At 43.6% G+C, this 18,938-nt stretch overlaps 1 protein-coding gene across 1 annotated transcript in view; it reads left to right on the top strand.

Annotated features, from left to right (window-relative positions):
• CHSY1 (chondroitin sulfate synthase 1) overlaps positions 1 to 18,938 on the top strand; it is an 80,309-nt gene that overhangs the window by 13,171 nt on the left and 48,200 nt on the right. The window contains exon 2 of the mRNA XM_004056837.4: positions 2,607 to 3,102. Coding sequence (XP_004056885.1) covers positions 2,607 to 3,102 — 496 coding nt within the window. The remainder of the gene's footprint in view (positions 1 to 2,606; positions 3,103 to 18,938) is intronic.

The following is an 18,938-nucleotide window of genomic DNA, read 5'->3' as shown; positions in this document are numbered from 1 at the left end:
TGCTTCATTGTAAGTTCTTTTTAAAATTACAAAAGTAAATATTTAGAATCTCAGTTTTGCAAGATGAAAAAAGTTCTGGAAATGGATGGTGCCGATGGTTTCACAACACTGAATGCTGCTGAACTTTACATTTAGAAATGGTTAAGATGATAAGTTTTATGTTATGTGTATTTTATCACAATTTAAAAAAAAACAATATGATACTTATGCAGTTGTCCTTCAATATAGAGATGCATAGAATAAAAAGTGAAAGTCACCTTTGTCCACACACATTCCAGCTCCTAATTTTCCTCCTTGTGTACCTCTTCCGCAGAGATTTGGTGTGTATCTTTTCAGATATTTCTCTCCTAAGACTTTCCCTTAAAGATGTGTGGGGGTTTCATTGATCCTTCAAGTAGTTTTTCACTATAATAAATACACTTGTAACAGGTAAAATAAAAAATATTTGAAAGAACATCATTTGATAACTGCTTTTTTGATTTTAGGATTAAATTTACTATTTTATGTATTCTCCACGACACATTTTTCTTGGAAGTAGTCTGTATGAATGAATTATTATAGCCAAACAACTTTAGATCTGAATACAGAACGTGAAGAAAGTAGGAGGGAAAGTGCGATATGATAGCCTTCAATTAGCTGCTCAGCAGAAGCAGCCTTTACGTGGTTTCCTCGCAGTTGACCACTCATCTTCCCTCTGTTGATGGGCAACCGTTGTCTCTTAAACCCGGGTCTGGGCTGCTGCAGTAGTTTACTCGGTGGTCTTCCTGTGTCCTCTCTGGCTTCCTTCGGCCCTCTTCTCCATTCCTAGGGAGTTCAAAATGTGTGGGCCTTAATCTTGTCTTCTGCCGCATTCCCTCTAGAGGCTTCCTGTGGCTCTTGCAACATAGAGGCCTGCATCTCTAGTGTACTCTGCCAGGCCTTGCACATTTGCCTCTGTTTTTTTTTTTTTTTTTTTTTTTGAGATGGAGTCTTGCTCTTTTGTCCAGGCTGGAGTGCAGTGGTGCGATCTTGGCTCATTGCAACCTCTGCCTCCCGGGTTCAAGCAATTCTTCTGCCTCAGCCTCCTGAGTAGCTGGGATTACAGGCACACGCCACCATGCCTGGCTAAATTTTGTATTTTTTTTTTAGTAGAGATGGGGTTTCACCATGTTGGCCAGGCTGGTCTTGAACTCCTGACCTTGTGATCTGCCTGCCTCAGCCTCCTAAAGTGCTGGGATTACAGGCATAAGCCACTGCGCCCGGCCACATTTGCCTCTATATTAGTCTGTTCTCACACTGCTGATAAAGACATACCAAAATAAGTAATTTATAAAGAAACAGAGGGGTTTTTTAAATTATTTTATTTATTTATTTATTTTGAGACAGAGTCTTGCTCTGTCTCCCAGGCGGGAGTGCAGTGGCAGGATCTCGGCTCGCTGCAAGCTCCGCCTTCTGGGTTCATGCTATTTTCCCGCCTTAGCCTCACGAGTAGCTGGGACTACAGGCGCCTGCCAGCACGCCCGGCTAATTTTGTTTTTTGTATTTTTAGTAGAGACGGGGTTTCACCGTGTTAGACAGGATGGTCTCGATCTCCTGACCTCAGGATCCACCCGCCTTGGCCTCCCAAAGTGCTGGGATTACAGGCGTGAGCCACCATGCCCAGCCCAGAAACAGAGGTTTAATGGACTCACAGTTCCACATAGCTGGGGAGGCCTCACAATCATGGCGGAAAGTGAAAGGCACATCTTACTTGGTGGCAGACAAGACAGAATGAGAGCCAAGCAAAAAGGGAAACCCCTTGTAAAATTATGAGATCTCATGAGACTCACTCCTGACCATGAGAACAGTGTGGGGGAAGCTGCCCCCATGATCCACTTACCTTCCCCTGGGTCCCTCCCACAACATGTGGGAACTGTGGGAGCTATCATTCAAGATGAGATTTGGGTGGGGACACAGCCAAACTGTATCAGCCTTCTTCCTCGCCTCATGACAGCGCTCTCGTGCCCTGCATTCCTTGATGTTTACCCTATTTCAGGGGAAGGCTCCCTGTTCTGTTGGTCCAGCTCATGTCCTGTGCTCTGCCCTTTGGGAGTACTTCTCTTAGTTCATAATAATATATACATTAGTCTCATTATTCTGGTAAGTGTCTGTCTCTCCTGATGTCCTCTCTCTGAGTTGGGGATCACGTTTTTGTTCACCACCGCATCCCTTTAGCTTAGCACATACCTGGCACTTGGTTCAAAGAAAATTTTTTGAGTGAACCATTTGATTTTGTTTTTTGTTTTATAGAGCTGAGAAGTTTTTAGGTAGGGAGTTGATAGTATCACAAAATTAATCTGTATACCCAGACCTTGGTCCCCTGGCAGTTTGGTTTTCAGCCATAACTAAAACTTAGTTATCCCAGAACAGTTTTAACACTTCTTCATTTTTTGTTGGGGTTCTTTTGAAAATTAATTTAGACTTTGCAATACGCGGTAACCTGGGCTTTCATTAAGAGGAACCAAGCAGGCCAAGTAGCTTTTTATCATTCCATTGAACACGGCGATACAAGATGAGCAGATAACGTGAATTCCTGAAAATCAGCTTGGAATAAACTGTTCTCTAACTGGTATTTATTTTAATTCCAGAACGTGGTCCAAGACAATTCCTGGGAAAGTTCAGTTCTTCTCAAGTGAGGGTTCTGACACATCTGTACCAATTCCAGTAGTGCCGCTACGGGGTGTGGACGACTCCTACCCGCCCCAGAAGAAGTCCTTCATGATGCTCAAGTACATGCACGACCACTACTTGGACAAGTATGAATGGTTTATGAGAGCAGATGATGACGTGTACATCAAAGGAGACCGTCTGGAGAACTTCCTGAGGAGTTTGAACAGCAGTGAGCCCCTCTTTCTTGGGCAGACAGGCCTGGGCACCACGGAAGAAATGGGAAAACTGGCCCTCGAGCCTGGTGAGAACTTCTGCATGGGGGGGCCTGGCGTGATCATGAGCCGGGAGGTGCTTCGGAGGATGGTGCCGCACATTGGCAAGTGTCTCCGGGAGATGTACACCACCCATGAGGACGTGGAGGTGGGAAGGTGTGTCCGGAGGTTTGCAGGGGTGCAGTGTGTCTGGTCTTACGAGGTAAGAACAGAATTCTTTACCATGGGAAAAACTTAATTTTGTCAATTTTGTCATTAGTTCTGAGCGTGTCATAGGAAACTAGAGATGATATCCTCTTTGAGGGTTAAAGTTGGTATTATTCTACATTTTTAGCCTTAGATTAAAAAAAAAATTCGGTTCCCCTTTATTACCTTTTCTTGGCTTTGAGCACATGTCTTCTGTACTTTTTCTCCCCCCAGAGAGAGTCTTGCTCTGTCTCCCAGGCTGGAGTGCAGTGGCGCGATCTCGGCTCACTTTAACCTCCGCCTCCTGGGTTCAAGCAATTCTCCTGCCTCAGCCTCCCGAGTAGCTAGGATTACAGGCAGGCGCCACCACGCTAGGCTGATTTCTGTATTCTTGGTAGAGACAAGGTTTCACCATGCTGGCCAGGCTGGTCTCGAACTCTTGACCTTGTGATCTGCCTGCCTCAGCCTCCCAAAGTGCTGGGATTACAGGCGTGAGCCACTGCGCCCAGCTCTTCCATACTTTTGTCCTAATACTTAGTTAATAAATAATGGCATTTGGGGCCTAAAGAAAAGATAATGGGTTGCTGATGGTCACTGTGATATTTTCTTGATTATCCAGAAAATCATCTTGTCTGACTTCTGCTGATTCCACAGATGTAATTGCAAGAATGTAGGATATCTCCCTATTTGTTTTCGCAAAGGCCTGGCTCTTCTCTTCTGGTCATAATGACCTACACAGATTAGAAACTTAACGTGTTTTGAATTTATAAAAGGAATCATGATGTAAAAAAGCCAATAGCATTTGACTTCGCATTTGTTGTGTACCTTGACTGTTCAGATAGTTACTTTAATCTGTGAGTTTATAATATAGTTGTTGCTTTCAGAATAGTTGTCATGCAACTCCTGAGTTACCGTGACACATAAATGAAATTTGCCAAAGGAAGTCCGCTTGTAGATGTTTTCTCTGTAGCAGTTCTAGAGAAGATGGATTGGCTTTGGACTTTCCTCTGTTGTTGCTGCACCCTTTGCCTGCAGATTGCACAATCTGATACCAGTTAATGGTGAAAAAAATTATTTAGGTTGTATTGTCTTTAGGTTGATAAACTCCTGGCAGTTGTGAGGAGCAGAGGTAATTGCTAGATCTTTTGCCCAAGAAAAAGAATACACTTTCTAATATGAACTGTTAGCTTTTTTCTGAACTAATGTTCTAAAGCACGTACTTGAGTGAAAGAGCAGTATTCTTGCCTGTACTTGTCCACCCCTAGACTTGCTTTTAAATGTCTGCTAATCACTCTTACTTTTTTTGTTGTTTGAAATTTAGGGAAGTGGACATTTTCAAGCATACAGGGAGTGGTCATGTAATTTTTAATTACAAAGTCACAAAGATACATTTTAAATCCTAAATGTGATCTTGAGTGAACTCTTCAATCCCTGTGTGCCTTACACTATCCCCCCAACCCCAGCACATAGGGGACAGCTCACTGGGCCTACGGGATCTCTCTGTTGTCACGGATTTTTGCAGCGAGGAAAGCTGTTTGGGGGTTTCACGCTGTTTTAAGCAGAATACAGCTGGCAATATTTCTGCATTTTTCCCCATCCTAATTAAGTAGTTATAACCTTGACACATTTCATTATGGTTGAAATATGTAACACATTGTATATTTTGGAACACTTTCCCCTGACCATCATCTCCGAGAAGCCAACCTTCTTGCTGGAATCATAGAAGACAGACCTTCTTTTGGGAGAGAATTTTTAAAAGTATGTCTTAGTTAGGTCGTGCTGTTATATACTGCTGGACGGACACCAACAGAGCCAGTCTCTTGAGTTTGATCAAGAACTTGGGTTTAGCGTTAGTGCCAAGATGTAGTTAGAAAGTGTCATCCTGGGGCTGCAGGGTGGGAGGCCATTTTGGAGATGATTTTCCTCTGACGTGAGGTAATCACAAAAGGTTTCTGATGGCCTGCGATGGGGTGCATGGAATGATCCTGTCTGGACACCTGGAGCCCCCTCTTAGGCTTGGTGCGTCCTGTCAGTGGCCTCATCAGCTGAAGGGACCTGGTTGGTGAGGAGGCCTCCTCCACGTGTGGTTCCCTGTCTCCCTGCCTTGGGAGGTGGGTCAGGGACAGCAGCAGCAAGGCTCTCCTTGGGAGTGTGGTTATTGGGCCTGCTGCCGCTCTGCGTTTCTTTAAATGCCCTGTGGTGTCAGAGCTTTGACTGACTGCTGCAGGCTTCTCCTGGGCCTGTGCCACAGGGCACTCCCACCTGCAGTGCCCAGAGCTCTCTTTTTCTCTTCTGTGAGCTGCCTTGCCTGTTCATAGTCTTGGCCCATATTTCTGCTGAAATGTTGTCTTACGGTTTTGTTGAAGTGCTTTATTCTGGATAGAGTATCTTTTCTCAGACTGTGACTTAACTTTTCACCTTAATTGTGGGATTTTTATTGTACACAAATTGTGAATCTAAGTGCAATCTAATGCATCATTCTTTTCCATTACGGTTTATGCTTTTGTGTTTAAGAAATTCTTCCCTTCCTTAGGTCACGAATATTTTTTCTCCTGTATGTTTTCTTACATGTTTGAAGTGTTCCCTTTCACGTGTAGTTCTTCATTATAATGTTAAGAATTCATCTATTGGAACACTTGCCATCTTATTAGACCTTTGATTTCTATTTTTTTCTTTTTCTTTTTATAAAGCTTTAAGTGCTTCTAACCTAAGTTGTTATTAGGTTTATCATTGTGTTCACCACTCAGGTAAGATTAATCCTTCGTGTGGATGAGGAACTTTTATTAAACTTCCTGTAAATCTAGTTTCCCCATTAAGGTTCACATTATGGGAAATTATTGAGGTGGAGTCTTATGTTAAAGACAATTACGTTAAGCTTTGGGACTTGGAAGGTACTTATTTTGCCCTATTATAAGCCTAGCCAGAAGGTATAGTTTTTTTTTTGGCGAGTAGAAATAATACCTTGGGATAACACTTAGGTAATTAAAATGACTTGTGAGGAACAACTGTCAAAATCAAAGTCTGGATTCATTTCTAAACTTGTTTTGATAATTATTGGTGGTTATTAATAAATGGCTTTGAGAACTTTGTTTGGAGATAATGTTAGACTCACAGAGAAGTCACAGGATAGTGAGAGTGTAGGCCTGGAGGCTGGGGAAGAGCTGGGAGGAGCTCAGCTCCTGGTTCCCCTTGCACACGGTGTCAGCAATACTGACTCAACTCAGGTGAGGTGTTTTTGAGAATTATTATTGAAAATTTTGAAATAGGAATTCATTTTATCAAGGCAAATACATGAAAAGCTATACTACTCTTAAGAGGGAACAAAAAGAAAATTGACTTAAGTAACCTATTCATTTTGTCTTTGACTTTTGCTTCGACGTGTGCTGTACGTGTGGGAAAGTGCATAGGTCGTAAGTGCAGAGCCCAGTGGATTTTCACAGACTGCACGCGGGCAACCAGTAGATCTTTCTTTTATTATTTTCTCATATTTGACTAGGGGTGAAGCTGTAGACAGTAATGATTATTAATGAAATTTGGAGATAGGCAAAGGTGTATTTGACAGCTTTAAAATATTAATTGTTTTTAATAGCCAATACTGTCGCGTGGCTCAAAATTCAGAAGTGCAAAGGGCTTATAGGAATACGTCTTCCTTCCTCTGCCTCCGGCCCCTGGGCTTCCGCTGTGAATTAGCCATCATGGTGCCTCAGGTTTCCTGCGTATGGTATCATATGCAAACAATGAAGTTTCTACTTCTCTCCCCGTTTACATGAATGGTAGCGTAATACCTACCATCTATGTCTTGGAAGATTTCCCATTTGGTAAATAAAAGAACTTCGTCTTTTTGATGGACATTCGGGCTATTTCCAGTTCTTTCAGCAGTGTTTCTAGGCGGTCATTTAGCCCAAGGCTCCCCAATCTTTTTCACATCTTGACATTGACTCAATTCACTCACGCTGAGGAGCCTGCCTCCAAGGGCTGCTGTTACCCCAATCCCTAGCTCCTGTCCCCTCCACCACCCCTACAGCCCCATACCACTCTAGGCCTGGAAGGATTGTTATCTGGGCACACATGGAACTTGTTCATGTTACACCCGCACACCAAAATATACCAGTTATGAAGCTCTGAGTTAGCCAGTAAGTACTTGTTAAGGGTTCATTAATGAGCCCAGAACTGCCTTCTGAATTGGTAGGGAAATTGCAAAAGATTGAAACATGAATGGCCACCTTTTTCTCCCTCAAGGACTTTAGAGTAGTTGAGGAGACAAAGACCATATGTTCATGAACCAGTTGAAAAGAAATTAAAAATATGAAACCTGTGATACTGATTTTAAATATAAAACAGTACAGGGAAGGCTGAAATGGATAATGTTCTTTTTATGGGGAGGCATATATCATCAAGGGAAATTGGAGTTTGCAACAAAATGTGTAAAAAGATAAAATCTTCCTTGTTAGTCTGTCTTATAAAGGAATGTTGAACATCCATATACCAGAAGCCTGGGATATTTTTCCCTTTAATAATAGAAGAAATAATGTTTCTTTTTTAAAAAAAATTCACACATTATAATTGTACATATTTATGGAGTATGGTTTAATGTATTCATGTATATGTTGTATAAGGATCAAATCAGGAAGGTTGACATGTCCATCACCTCATGAGAGGTTTTTGAATGTTCTCTCCACAAAGAAATAATTTTTCTTGACTTTGGGTTGTCACGGAGATGATTTGTGTTCCAGTAGTCCCTTCCTCACTCATTTAGGCTGCCCATTAAACTCGCAGGCCTGAGAACCAGGCAGACCCGCAGTGGCTAGATGTCCCAGAGAGTGAGCACTAATGCTGCATGTTCTATCCATTATCAAAAGTAGGGTATTAGGGCCGGGCGTGGTGGCTCAGCACTTTGGGAGGCCAGGGTGGGTGGATCACCTGAGGTCAGGAGTTCAAGACCAGCCTGGCCAACATGGTGAAACCTCATCTCTACTAAAAATACAAAAATTAGCCGGGCCTGTTGGCGGGCGCCTGTGGTCCTAGTTACTCTGGAGGCTGAGGCAGGAGAATCACTTGAACCTGGGGAGCAGAGGTTGAAGTGAGCCGAGATCACGCCACTTCACTCCAGGCTGGGCAAAGAGCAAAACTCCATCTCAAAAAAAAAAAAAAAAGTGGGATATTGAAGTCTCTAATATCATCATTATTATTTTTGAGGCAGAGTCTCGCTCTGTCACCCAGGCTGGAGTGCAGTGGCATGACCTCAGCTCACTGCAACCTCTGCCTCCTCGGTTCAAGCGATTCTCTGGCCTCAGTCTCCTGAGTACCTGGGATTACAGGAGTATGCCACCATGCCCAGCTAAATTTTGTATTTTTATTAGGGATGGGGTTTCACCATGTTGACCAGGCTGGTCTTGAACTCCTGGCCTCAAGTGGTCTGCCTGCTTCAGCCTCCCAAAATGCTGGGATCACAAGTGCGAGCCACTGTACCTAGTCAGAAGTCTCTAATGTTATTGTTGAATTCTCTATTTCTTCCTTCAGTTCTGTCAGGTTTTTCTCCTTTTATTTCAGGGCTGTGTTTTGGGATGTATATATGTTTATATTTGTTATACCTGTTTGATGGATAGACACTTTTATCATTATAAAATTCCTTCTTTGTCTCTAGTAACAATTTTTGTCTGAAGTCTATTTTGGCTGATATTAGTATAATGACTCCAGCTCTCTTGGTTACCATTTGCGTGGTATATCTTTTTTCATCCTTTTACATTCAACTTGTTTGTGTCTTTGAATGTAAAGTGTGTCTCTCATGAAGATAGCATATAGTTGGATCATTTAAAAAATGCATTCTGCCAATATTGCCTCATAATTGGAGTATTTAATTAATTTGCATTTAATATAATTACTGATAGAGGAGGACTTATGTCTGCCATTTTGCTGTTTTCTGTATGTCATATCTTTGTTTTTCTGTTACTCCAGTACTACCTTTTTTATTACCTAGTGTACCATTGTAATTCCCTTGTCATTTCTTTTACTGTATTTTTTAGTAGTTGCCTTGGGGATGAACATCTTACCTGATAATTTAGTTCCGATTAATACCAACTTAATGACAGTAGTAAACACAAGATTTGCTCATGTGTAGCTGTGTTGTCTCCTCTCTTTGTGCTGTTGTTGTCAAATAAATTATATCTTTATACATTGTATGCCAGTCAACAGAGATTTATAATAATTGCTTTATGTACTTATCTTTTAAATCAGATCAGAGAAAAAAGGAATTACAAATAAAAAATACATTTATACCCTTTTTTACCTATGTAGTTACCCTTATGGGGCTTCTTATTCATGCCTATTTGAGTTACTGTATAATGTTCTTTCATCTCAGCTTGAAAGACTTCCTTTAATATTTTTCATAGAGCAAGTTTGCTAGAGATGAATTCCTTTTGTTTCTCTTGGAATGTCCTAATTTCTCCTTCACTTCTTTCCTAAGGGCATCTTTCTTGGATATAGAATTCTTGGTTGCCAATCTTTTTTTCTTTTATCACTTTGAATGGATGCTTTCTGGCCTTCATGGTTTCTGGTAAGAAATCAGTTGTTAATCTTGTTGAGGATCCTTTGTATGTCATGAGTTGCTTTTCTTGCTACTCTTAAGATTCTCTTTGGCTTTCAACAGTTTGATTAGGATGTGTCTAGGTGATCCCTTTGAGTTTATCATACTTGGAGTTTGTTGTATCTCTTGGTTATGTGGCTTGTTTTTCATCAAATTTGGAGATTTTTCACTTATTATTTCTTGAGTATTTCTGCCCCTTTCTCTCTGTTTCTGTTTTCCTTTGGAATGCCCGTCATGCTGTGTTCTACTCATTTTTACTCCTGTTTTCTTTCTCTTTCTCACACTAGATAATTGCAATGGCCTACTTTCAGTTTCACGGATTCTTTCCTCTGCCTGTTTAAATCTGTTGTGATATTTTCATTTCAGATATTGTACTTTTCAGCTCCATAATTTCTGTTTGGCTCATTAAAAATACAAATAATTTCTGTCTCCGTATTGGCTGCTTTTTCCGCCTTTGTATGGGCCATACTTTCTTGTTTGTTTGATACCTCATAATTTTTTTTTTGGAAACTAGACATTTACTTACTATTATTTAAATGTGACAACTCTTGAAATCACATTCTACCCCTTCAGGGATGTTATTGCTGGGTTTTGTTGTTTGTTTAGTGTCTTTTCAGAACCAATTCTGTACAGTGTATATTTTTTGTATGTGGCCATGGAAGTCTCTACATGATTTGCTTAGTGCTTAGCTAATGACTGGACAGAGATTTCCTTAGATGCCTGGAACTAAAAAGTTTCTGGCTCTTTGCTGAGGGTCTTTGTATACCTGTTGGTGCTTGCCCTGAACACTCAGCAGGCATTTGACAACCCTGCCTTAAACTTCACTTAACTGCTTAACTTGCTTGTACAGAGAGCTTAGGGCCTTCTTGGATCTTTGCTGAACCTGCACGCACTCCCACACATGCATGTGGCCTTGTAGATTCCCAGGAGTAATATATTGAAGCTTTTTCAAAACCCCATATCGCATCTTATTCCCTGCTTTTCTTTTTAAGCTTTTTATTTAGCCTGTTTTTTGTTTGTTTGCTCCCCACACACACTGCGTTTATCCTTAGCCGTCCCCTTGGGCAGTGCTGTATTCAACAATTGCCTGTGATTGTGTTTGACCAGCCCGCTTTCCCCTTCCAAGAAGCTGTTTGCAATAGGAAAATTCTGAGTCAGGTCAAATAAAGACAACATTGCAAGGTCTTCCAGGGAACCACCAGATAGGTCAGATAATGACAGTTCTTTGGGAATGGGGCTTTGAAGGAGCTCCAGCCCCTCTTTGACTCCTCTAGTGGCTTCCAAGCTGCTGGTTTTTGCTGTGATTGTAGACTGTTGTTTTTCAAGGCTAGGGTAGAAAACAGACTGGAAATAGGGCAAATTAAAATGCCACCAAGCTTACTGTTACCAAAATTTTTGTCTTTTTCTTGCATAAATACTGTCTGGATTACTGCAAATCTTTAATATCCAGAGTCCTGGAAAGGTTGCCTCTGCCCATTTTTGTCAGTGTTCGCTTTACTTTCAGGGCAGACAGAATTTTTGGAGGTCTTCACTCTGCCATTTTCACTGATGTCACCTAAGAGCATCTGTTGTGGGGACTTAGCTCCACAGCTTAAATTTTGCTTTTTATAATTAGATGAATTACGCTGAGTGTCGCCTTATAGTCTGTTTAAGAAGTCAGGGTATTGTGCTCTAAAAATTAGACTTCCAACCAATTAGTTACAATATTCACATACATTCATTTCAAAAATAAATTTTGGACATCTGTAGCAAGACACTGTGCTAGCTGGGGACACAACAGTGCAGAAAGCCAAGACCATGGTCTCATATGCTGGTGGAGCGAGGTGGGGTGCAGTGAGAGACAGTACAGAGGAGTATGTGTGGTATGTTTAGGACATAGCACAGTGGCCAGCATGAGTGGAGTGACAAGGCAGAGTGGGGCGAAGGGTAAGGCCAGATGGCATCAGAGTTGAGGGGAGGCAGGGAATGCTGAGGACATTGGTTTGGGCACAAATAGGCCTGACTTGAATCATGGCGCTTCATTCAGCTTTGTTCTTCACTAGCTGTGTGGTCTTGGGCAGCGAGTTACCTGACTCCCCTGAACCTTAATTTCCTTAAAGATGGGGTGAGGGTGAAAATTGTCTACGTTATAGGGTGGTTCCAAGGATAAATTGAGTTGATGCATGTTACCTATTACCATAGCTCATGTTTGGGACAGGTGAGTGCTTGCTTGTGAAATGTGAGGGCTACTGGAAACTGTCCTCAAGTATCTGAAAAGCAAAGCCCTTCGGAACTCATTCCCTGAGACCACCACATAGATTTTGATCTATGTAAACAAATACTTGAATATGCTTTGTAGTAACATTGTAGTCTTGGAATCTCATGTTTTTGTTTTTTACAATTTAGGGAAGACTATTTTGACAGAACCAATTATAGTTTACCTAAAATGGATGTGTTTGTTGCTTTGGATCTGTGATTATTTTGTTGGCAAAACAAACCTTCTCCAGGTACATGAACAACTCTGAAATGGTTTCACCATTGGGTATATCAGAGTCCTGTGATCGTGAGAGCCTGTTAGCACGTTCTCAGGAGGTGGGATCGACATATCGTTTTCTTTTATCTTAAGACGTAGCACAGTGGCATTTCCTGTATACATTTGAAGAGATTGAGATCACAGCTGTTATCACCTCAATTCCCATAATAGAACTGGCGTGTTAGTCCGTTCTCACACTGCTATAAGGAAATACCTGAGACTGGGTAATTTATAAAGAAAAGAGGTTTAATTGGCTGGTGGTTCAGTAAGCTGTACAGGAAGCATAGCACAGGCATGTGCTTGGCTTCTGGGAGGCTTCAGGGAGCTTTTACTCATGGTAGAAGGCAAAGGGGGAGTAGACATCTCACATGGCACAAGTGGGAGCAAGGGGAGGGGGGTGGTACACATGTTTAAACAACCAGATCTTGAACTAACTCACTGTTAGGACAGCACCACAGATAAACCATTCATGAGGGATCCACCCCCATGATCCAGTTCCTCCCACCAGGACCCACCTCCAACACTGGAGATTACATTTCAACATGAGATATGGGTGGGGACAAGTATCCAAACTATATCAACGGTAATCTGCCTTTTAAAACGTATATCAATATTCAAAGCATTTTGAAATAAGAATAAAACAAGGCTCGGCAGTGGCTCACGCCTGTAATCGCAGCACCAAGCTGGGAGAATCACTTGAGCCCAGGAGTTCAAGACCAGCCTGGGCAACATAGTAAGACCCTGTATCTGCCAAAAAAAAAAAAAAATTAGCTGGGTATTTTGTTGCACGCCTGTGGTCCTAGCTACTTTGGAGGTGAGGTGGGAAGATGGCTTGAGCCTGGAAGGTTGAGGCTGCAGGGAGCTGTGACTGTGCCACTGCACGCCAAGGCAGAATACTGTAAGCTGTATGGGAAAGCACAGGGTGGGTGCCTGGATCAATTAGAGCAGGCAGGATGAGTTGGGGAGCAGTGGGAGGCACTCTCGTTGCCTGGGCCACGCCCTTCTGTAAAGGTGACTGGGTTTCTGGACTGTTCCAACCAATCACGAAGGCATCCTTTCACATTTTTAAGAGGTCTTAAGATGGCATCAGCGAAGCTTTTGAGTCTTTAGTTCTAACATTTAATCATCTTTATTGAACTAATAAGACTCTGGTGTTTGAAAAGGAACAGGTGAGGGAACAGAGGTGCAGCTGGATCTGGTGGTGGCAGTGTTGTCTGCGATAGGAAAATCGGAGGTGAAGTGTAAGGTTTAGAAGTGTAAGTCAGCGTGTGTGTGGACGTCAAGTATTAGCATTGCCTGTGGGTCTTAGACCAGGTGGGAGTTTCTTAGAGGCAGAGCGTCTGCAAAAGAATCCCTTGAGGTGCTTGCTAATGGGCACATTTCTAGGCCCCAGACTTGGCAGGTGGAGTCCAGTGATCTGCGCTGTTTACAGGCTTCTCTGGTGAATCTTACACTTGCTAGTGTTTAAGAACCATCATTGCCATTTATACTCTTAAAACATTTCTTATGATTTAGTGATGTTATGGATGTGTGGAAACTGAAGTTATGTTTTTGTTAATTGACATCATCCCGTTTAGCCCTGGGTCTTTCTAGTAAGTAACTTTTATAAAGTCAGGTTAGTGGGAGGCCAGACTTGGCACATAAATGCCCCCAGTCATATGTTTGATAGGTTAATGCTTTATATATATGTATTCTTTTCCTTTCTTCTCTCCTCTGAGCCATGTTACTGGCAATGAGTTGTATAACCAGATGCAGTAATGTGTCACTTAATGACAGGGATGCATTCTGAGAAGTATATCCTCAGGTGATTTTGTTGTGTAAACATCATAGAGAGCACTTACACAAGCCTAGATGGTAACAGCCTCCAACACACCTAGGCTGTATGGTGTAGCCTGCGGCTCCTAGGCTACAAACCTGTACAGCGTGTTACTGTGCTGAATACTGTAGGCAACTGTAAGACAATGGTAAGTGTTTGTATTTCTAAACATATCACAACATATGAAAGGTACAGTGAAAATAAGGTATTACAGTCTTACGGGACCACAGTGTAAGGGGTCAGTTGTTGACTGAGACATTGTTACAGGGGCCAGGACTGTAAAAGTGAGCAGATGATAAGCACTAAATCCTGAGTCCCAATGTGGAAGTACTCTGTAGTAGATGAGGCCTGAGTCCCAGTGTGGAAGTACTCTGTAGCAGATGAGGCCTGAGTCCCGGTGTGGAAGTGCTCTGTAGCAGATGAGGCCTGAGTCCCGGTGTGGAAGTACTCTGTAGCAGATGAGGCCTGAGTCCCAATGTGGAAGTGCTCTGTAGTAGATGAGGCCTGAGTCCCGGTGTGGAAGTACTCTGTAGCAGATGAGGCCTGAGTCCCAATGTGGAAGTGCTCTGTAGTAGATGAGGCCTGAGTCCCGGTGTGGAAGTGCTCTGTAGCAGATGAAGCCTGAGTCCCAGTGTGGAAGTCCTCTGTAGCAGATGAGGCCTGAGTCCCAATGTGGAAGTGCTCTGTAGTAGATGAGGCCTGAGTCCCGGTGTGGAAGTGCTCTGTAGTAGATGAGGCCTGAGTCCCGGTGTGGAAGTCCTCTGTAGTAGATGAGGCCTGAGTCCCGGTGTGGAAGTGCTCTGTAGTAGATGAGGCCTGAGTCCCAGTGTGGAAGTGCTCTGTAGCAGATGAGGCCTGAGTCCCGGTGTGGAAGTGCTCTGTAGCAGATGAGGCCTGAGTCCCAGTGTGGAAGTCCTCTGTAGCAGATGAGGCCTGAGTCCCAATGTGGAAGTGCTCTGTAGTAGATGAGGCCTGAGTCCCGGTGTGGAAGTACTCTGTAGCAGATGAGGCCTGAGTCCCAGTGTGGAAGTGCTCTGTAGCAGATGAGGCCTGAGTCCCGGTGTGGAAGTCCTCTGTAGCAGATGAGGCCTGAGTCCCAGTGTGGAAGTCCTCTGTAGCAGATGAGGCCTGAGTCCCGGTGTGGAAGTCCTCTGTAGCAGATGAGGCCTGAGTCCCAGTGTGGAAGTGCTCTGTAGCAGATGAGGCCTGAGTCCCGGTGTGGAAGTCCTCTGTAGCAGATGAGGCCTGAGTCCCGGTGTGGAAGTCCTCTGTAGTAGATGAGGCCTGAGTCCCGGTGTGGAAGTACTCTGTAGCAGATGAGGCCTGAGTCCCGGTGTGGAAGTACTCTGTACTAGATGAGGCCTGAGTCCCGGTGTGGAAGTACTCTGTACTAGATGAGGCCTGAGTCCCGGTGTGGAAGTACTCTGTAGCAGATGAGGCCTGAGTCCCAGTGTGGAAGTACTCTGTAGCAGATGAGGCCTGAGTCCCAGTGTGGAAGTCCTCTGTAGCAGATGAGGCCTGAGTCCCGGTGTGGAAGTGCTCTGTAGTAGATGAGGCCTGAGTCCCGGTGTGGAAGTGCTCTGTAGCAGATGAGGCCTGAGTCCCGGTGTGGAAGTGCTCTGTAGCAGATGAGGCCTGAGTCCCGGTGTGGAAGTGCTCTGTAGTAGATGAGGCCTGAGTCCCGGTGTGGAAGTCCTCTGTAGCAGATGAGGCCTGAGTCCCGGTGTGGAAGTCCTCTGTAGCAGATGAGGCCTGAGTCCCGGTGTGGAAGTCCTCTGTAGCAGATGAGGCCTGAGTCCCGGTGTGGAAGTCCTCTGTAGCAGATGAGGCCTGAGTCCCGGTGTGGAAGTGCTCTGTAGTAGATGAGGTGATGAAAACAAAGAACTTTTGGCGAGGGGTTAAACTGACAAACACCTTAAAGCTAAAACTGTAAGATATTTTAAAACATCTTTTGTTTCTGTAATTGATCATTTCACACATGTTCATGTGGTCTGGTGATAAGCCTTCTTAAGCCTCAGCTTTTATTAGTTGCCATGAACTGTAACTCCGGATTTATTTATCAAACAAATTATAGTTTAAACAAAGTAGTTGGTCGGGCATGGTGGCTCTTGTCATCCTAGCACTTTGGGAGGCCGAGGTGGGTGGATCACCTGAGATCAGGAGTTCGAGACCAGCCTGGCCAACATGGCAAAACCCTGTCTCTACTAAAAATACAAAAAATTAGCCGGGCGTGGTGGTGGGCGCCTATAATCCCAGCTGCTTGGGAGGCTGAGGCAGGAAAATCACTTGAACCTGGGGGGCAGAAGTTGAAGTGAGCCCAGATCACGCCACTGCACTGCAGCCTAGGCAAAGAGCAAAACTCTGTCTCAAATAAAGTAGTTAACAAAGTATTTGTTAATCACTGTGGTGGTTTTAATGCTCATTTTAAAGTCTTTGATAATCTTCCTCCTGGAAGTGGAGCTTAATCTCCCTCCTCTTGACTGGAAGGACAGGGTGACTCAAGGCTCCTGAATGGAGCGGAGAACAGGAATCTGGTGGACACCACCTTGACATCACAGGAGTGGGTCACATTTATATCAGGTACCCCCCCACCATGATGGCATGAGAAAGACACATCACCTCTGCATAGTCTTCCCCAAATCCACAACCCCAGTTTAATCAGGAGAAAACTTCAGACAAAACCAAGGGGTGGGATTTTCCGCAAGATATTTGACCCGTGTTCTTCAAAAGTGTCAGGGTCACGAAAAGCAAGGAAAGACAGGGAAACTGTCACAGGTTAGAGGTGACCAAGGAGGTGGGATTACTAAATGTACTGTGGGGCCCTGGAGTGGAAGAGAAAAAGGACATTAGTGGGAAAACTGGTGAAATCTGAATAAAGTCTACACTTTAGGTAATAGTGTATACGTGTATCAGTTTCTTAGTTTTGCTCTGTGTAGCATAGTTACGTGAGATGTTAACATCAGAAGAAGCAGGGTGAAGCTGTGGGAACTGTCTCTGCTATCTTTACCATTCTTCTTTAAATCTCAAATCGTCTTGAAGTACAAAGTGGCTAGAAACAAGAGATAATTGGACACAAAAGTGATGTCGCTGTCTCTGCCTCTGTATCCTGATGGCTTCTCCATGCCGAGGGGAAACTAGGCAAAGCAATAGAAGACTAGATCCTCTGTGACTCTAAGTGGATATTGTGCAGGATGTGATTTTTAGCTTATTGACTTCTAAGAACTCTCAGACAGAAAGGTCTTTGTGTGTGAGGGCTGTAGACTTCTAACCCTTACAAAGAGCTTATCAGTTGAGCAAGCTTATAATGTGCTGTGTTATTACTGTAAAAAATTTGTAATGGTACCATTACAGCAAAATGTTTCCCAGGCTAAAAAGATCTTTCAGCGTTCACTCAGCAATTTAACGCTTGGGCTTGCTGACATCATCTTGGTTAACCCTGTAGTGCTTGGCTTCTGTGTTTTCTCTCATTGAACTCTGGCAGGGATTTTTTAAAAAAAAGTACAAAGCTATTTTCTTGGATGTCTAGCAATTATTTCCACAGCCTTTTCTTAAGAAACAAACAAACAAAAAAACTCCCTGTGACAGAAAAATACTATAGGTGCTAGTTTTTCTTTCACATAGTTAACATGTCTGTGCTGTCTCCTGGAACAGGTACACTGGTTTTAAAGACAAAACTTTTATTTAAAATGATGTGGTTTATTTAAGGCAGAAAGTTGAGTACGGTTTCATTTATTTTTACCACCTGAGGAATGCCTGTTTGCTTTTTAGGTGCTTATATATTGATTCTGTAATAATTTAGAATTCTGGTTACTTTATTAGGGTAAAGTGAGCATGGATATTGAATATTCCAGATAATACAAACTTAATTTTTAAAACTTTATTTATAGAGAGAGAGAGAGGGAGAGAGAGAGACTGAGAGAGACACTCTCAACCTGTCACCCAAACTCGTGTGCAGTGGGGCAAGCTTGGCTCCTCCCGGGTTCAAGAGATTCTTGTGCCTCAGCGTCCTGAGTAGCTGGAATTACAGGCGCACCCCAGCACACCTGGCTAATTGTTGTTGTTGTTGTTGTTTTTAGTAGAGAGGATTTTGCCACGTTGGCCAGGCTGTTCTTGAACTCCTGATCTCAAGTGATCCGCCCACCTCGGCCTCCCAGAGTGCTGGGATTACAGGCGTGAGCCACCGCACCTGGCCTGTTAATATATATTTTTAAAAATTTGTCTGCGTACCTGCGTGTGACAGGCCCTGCTATAGGCATAGGGGCTGCCACAGTGAACACAGCAAAGCTCCTATTCTCTCAATGCATTTGTTTCTCTATGGGGATGTCCGAAAATAAGGAGACAAATAAATAAATAATGGCAGGTGGCACTGAGTCTGAAGCAATACAGGCATGATAAGGCGGCCGACTGATGGAGAGACGGGGCTGCTCGCAGGTGGCACTAAGTCTGAAGCAATACAAGCATGATAAGGCGGTCGACTGATGGAGGGACGGGGCTGCTCGCAGGTGGCACTGAGTCTGAAGCAATACAAGCATGATAAGGTGGTCGACTGATGGAGGGACGGGGCTGCTCGTCCAGCTGAGAGAGTGAGAGGCAAACCATGGTCATATCTGGGAAAGGACCTTTTGAGCAGTTCAAGCAGAGGGAATGGGCGTGCGGAGGCACTGAGGCAGTGAATATGTCCATGACTAAGAAAACACGGAAGCTGAGTTAGAGCACGTGAGTGAGAGGGGCAGCGTCCTGTGAGGCCTGTCCCCTTCTGTGATAAGAACATTGAGGGTTACAGTCAGTGAGCTGAGAGGGCCCTGAGAGTTGGGACAGACGAGCCTCCATTTCCAGAGGGTCCCTCTGCTCTGCTCATGGAGAGGCAGCTGCAGAGTGCGAGCAGGGAGGTTGGTTGGCAGGCATGCTGATACATCTGCGAAGAGATGAGGGAAAGTGACT

Source organism: Gorilla gorilla, chromosome 16 (genome assembly GCF_029281585.2).
Source record: "Gorilla gorilla gorilla isolate KB3781 chromosome 16, NHGRI_mGorGor1-v2.1_pri, whole genome shotgun sequence".
Lineage (NCBI taxonomy): Eukaryota > Metazoa > Chordata > Mammalia > Primates > Hominidae > Gorilla > Gorilla gorilla.
The sequence above is the reverse complement of the archived record's forward strand: the minus strand, read 5'-3'. Positions and strand labels throughout refer to the sequence as shown.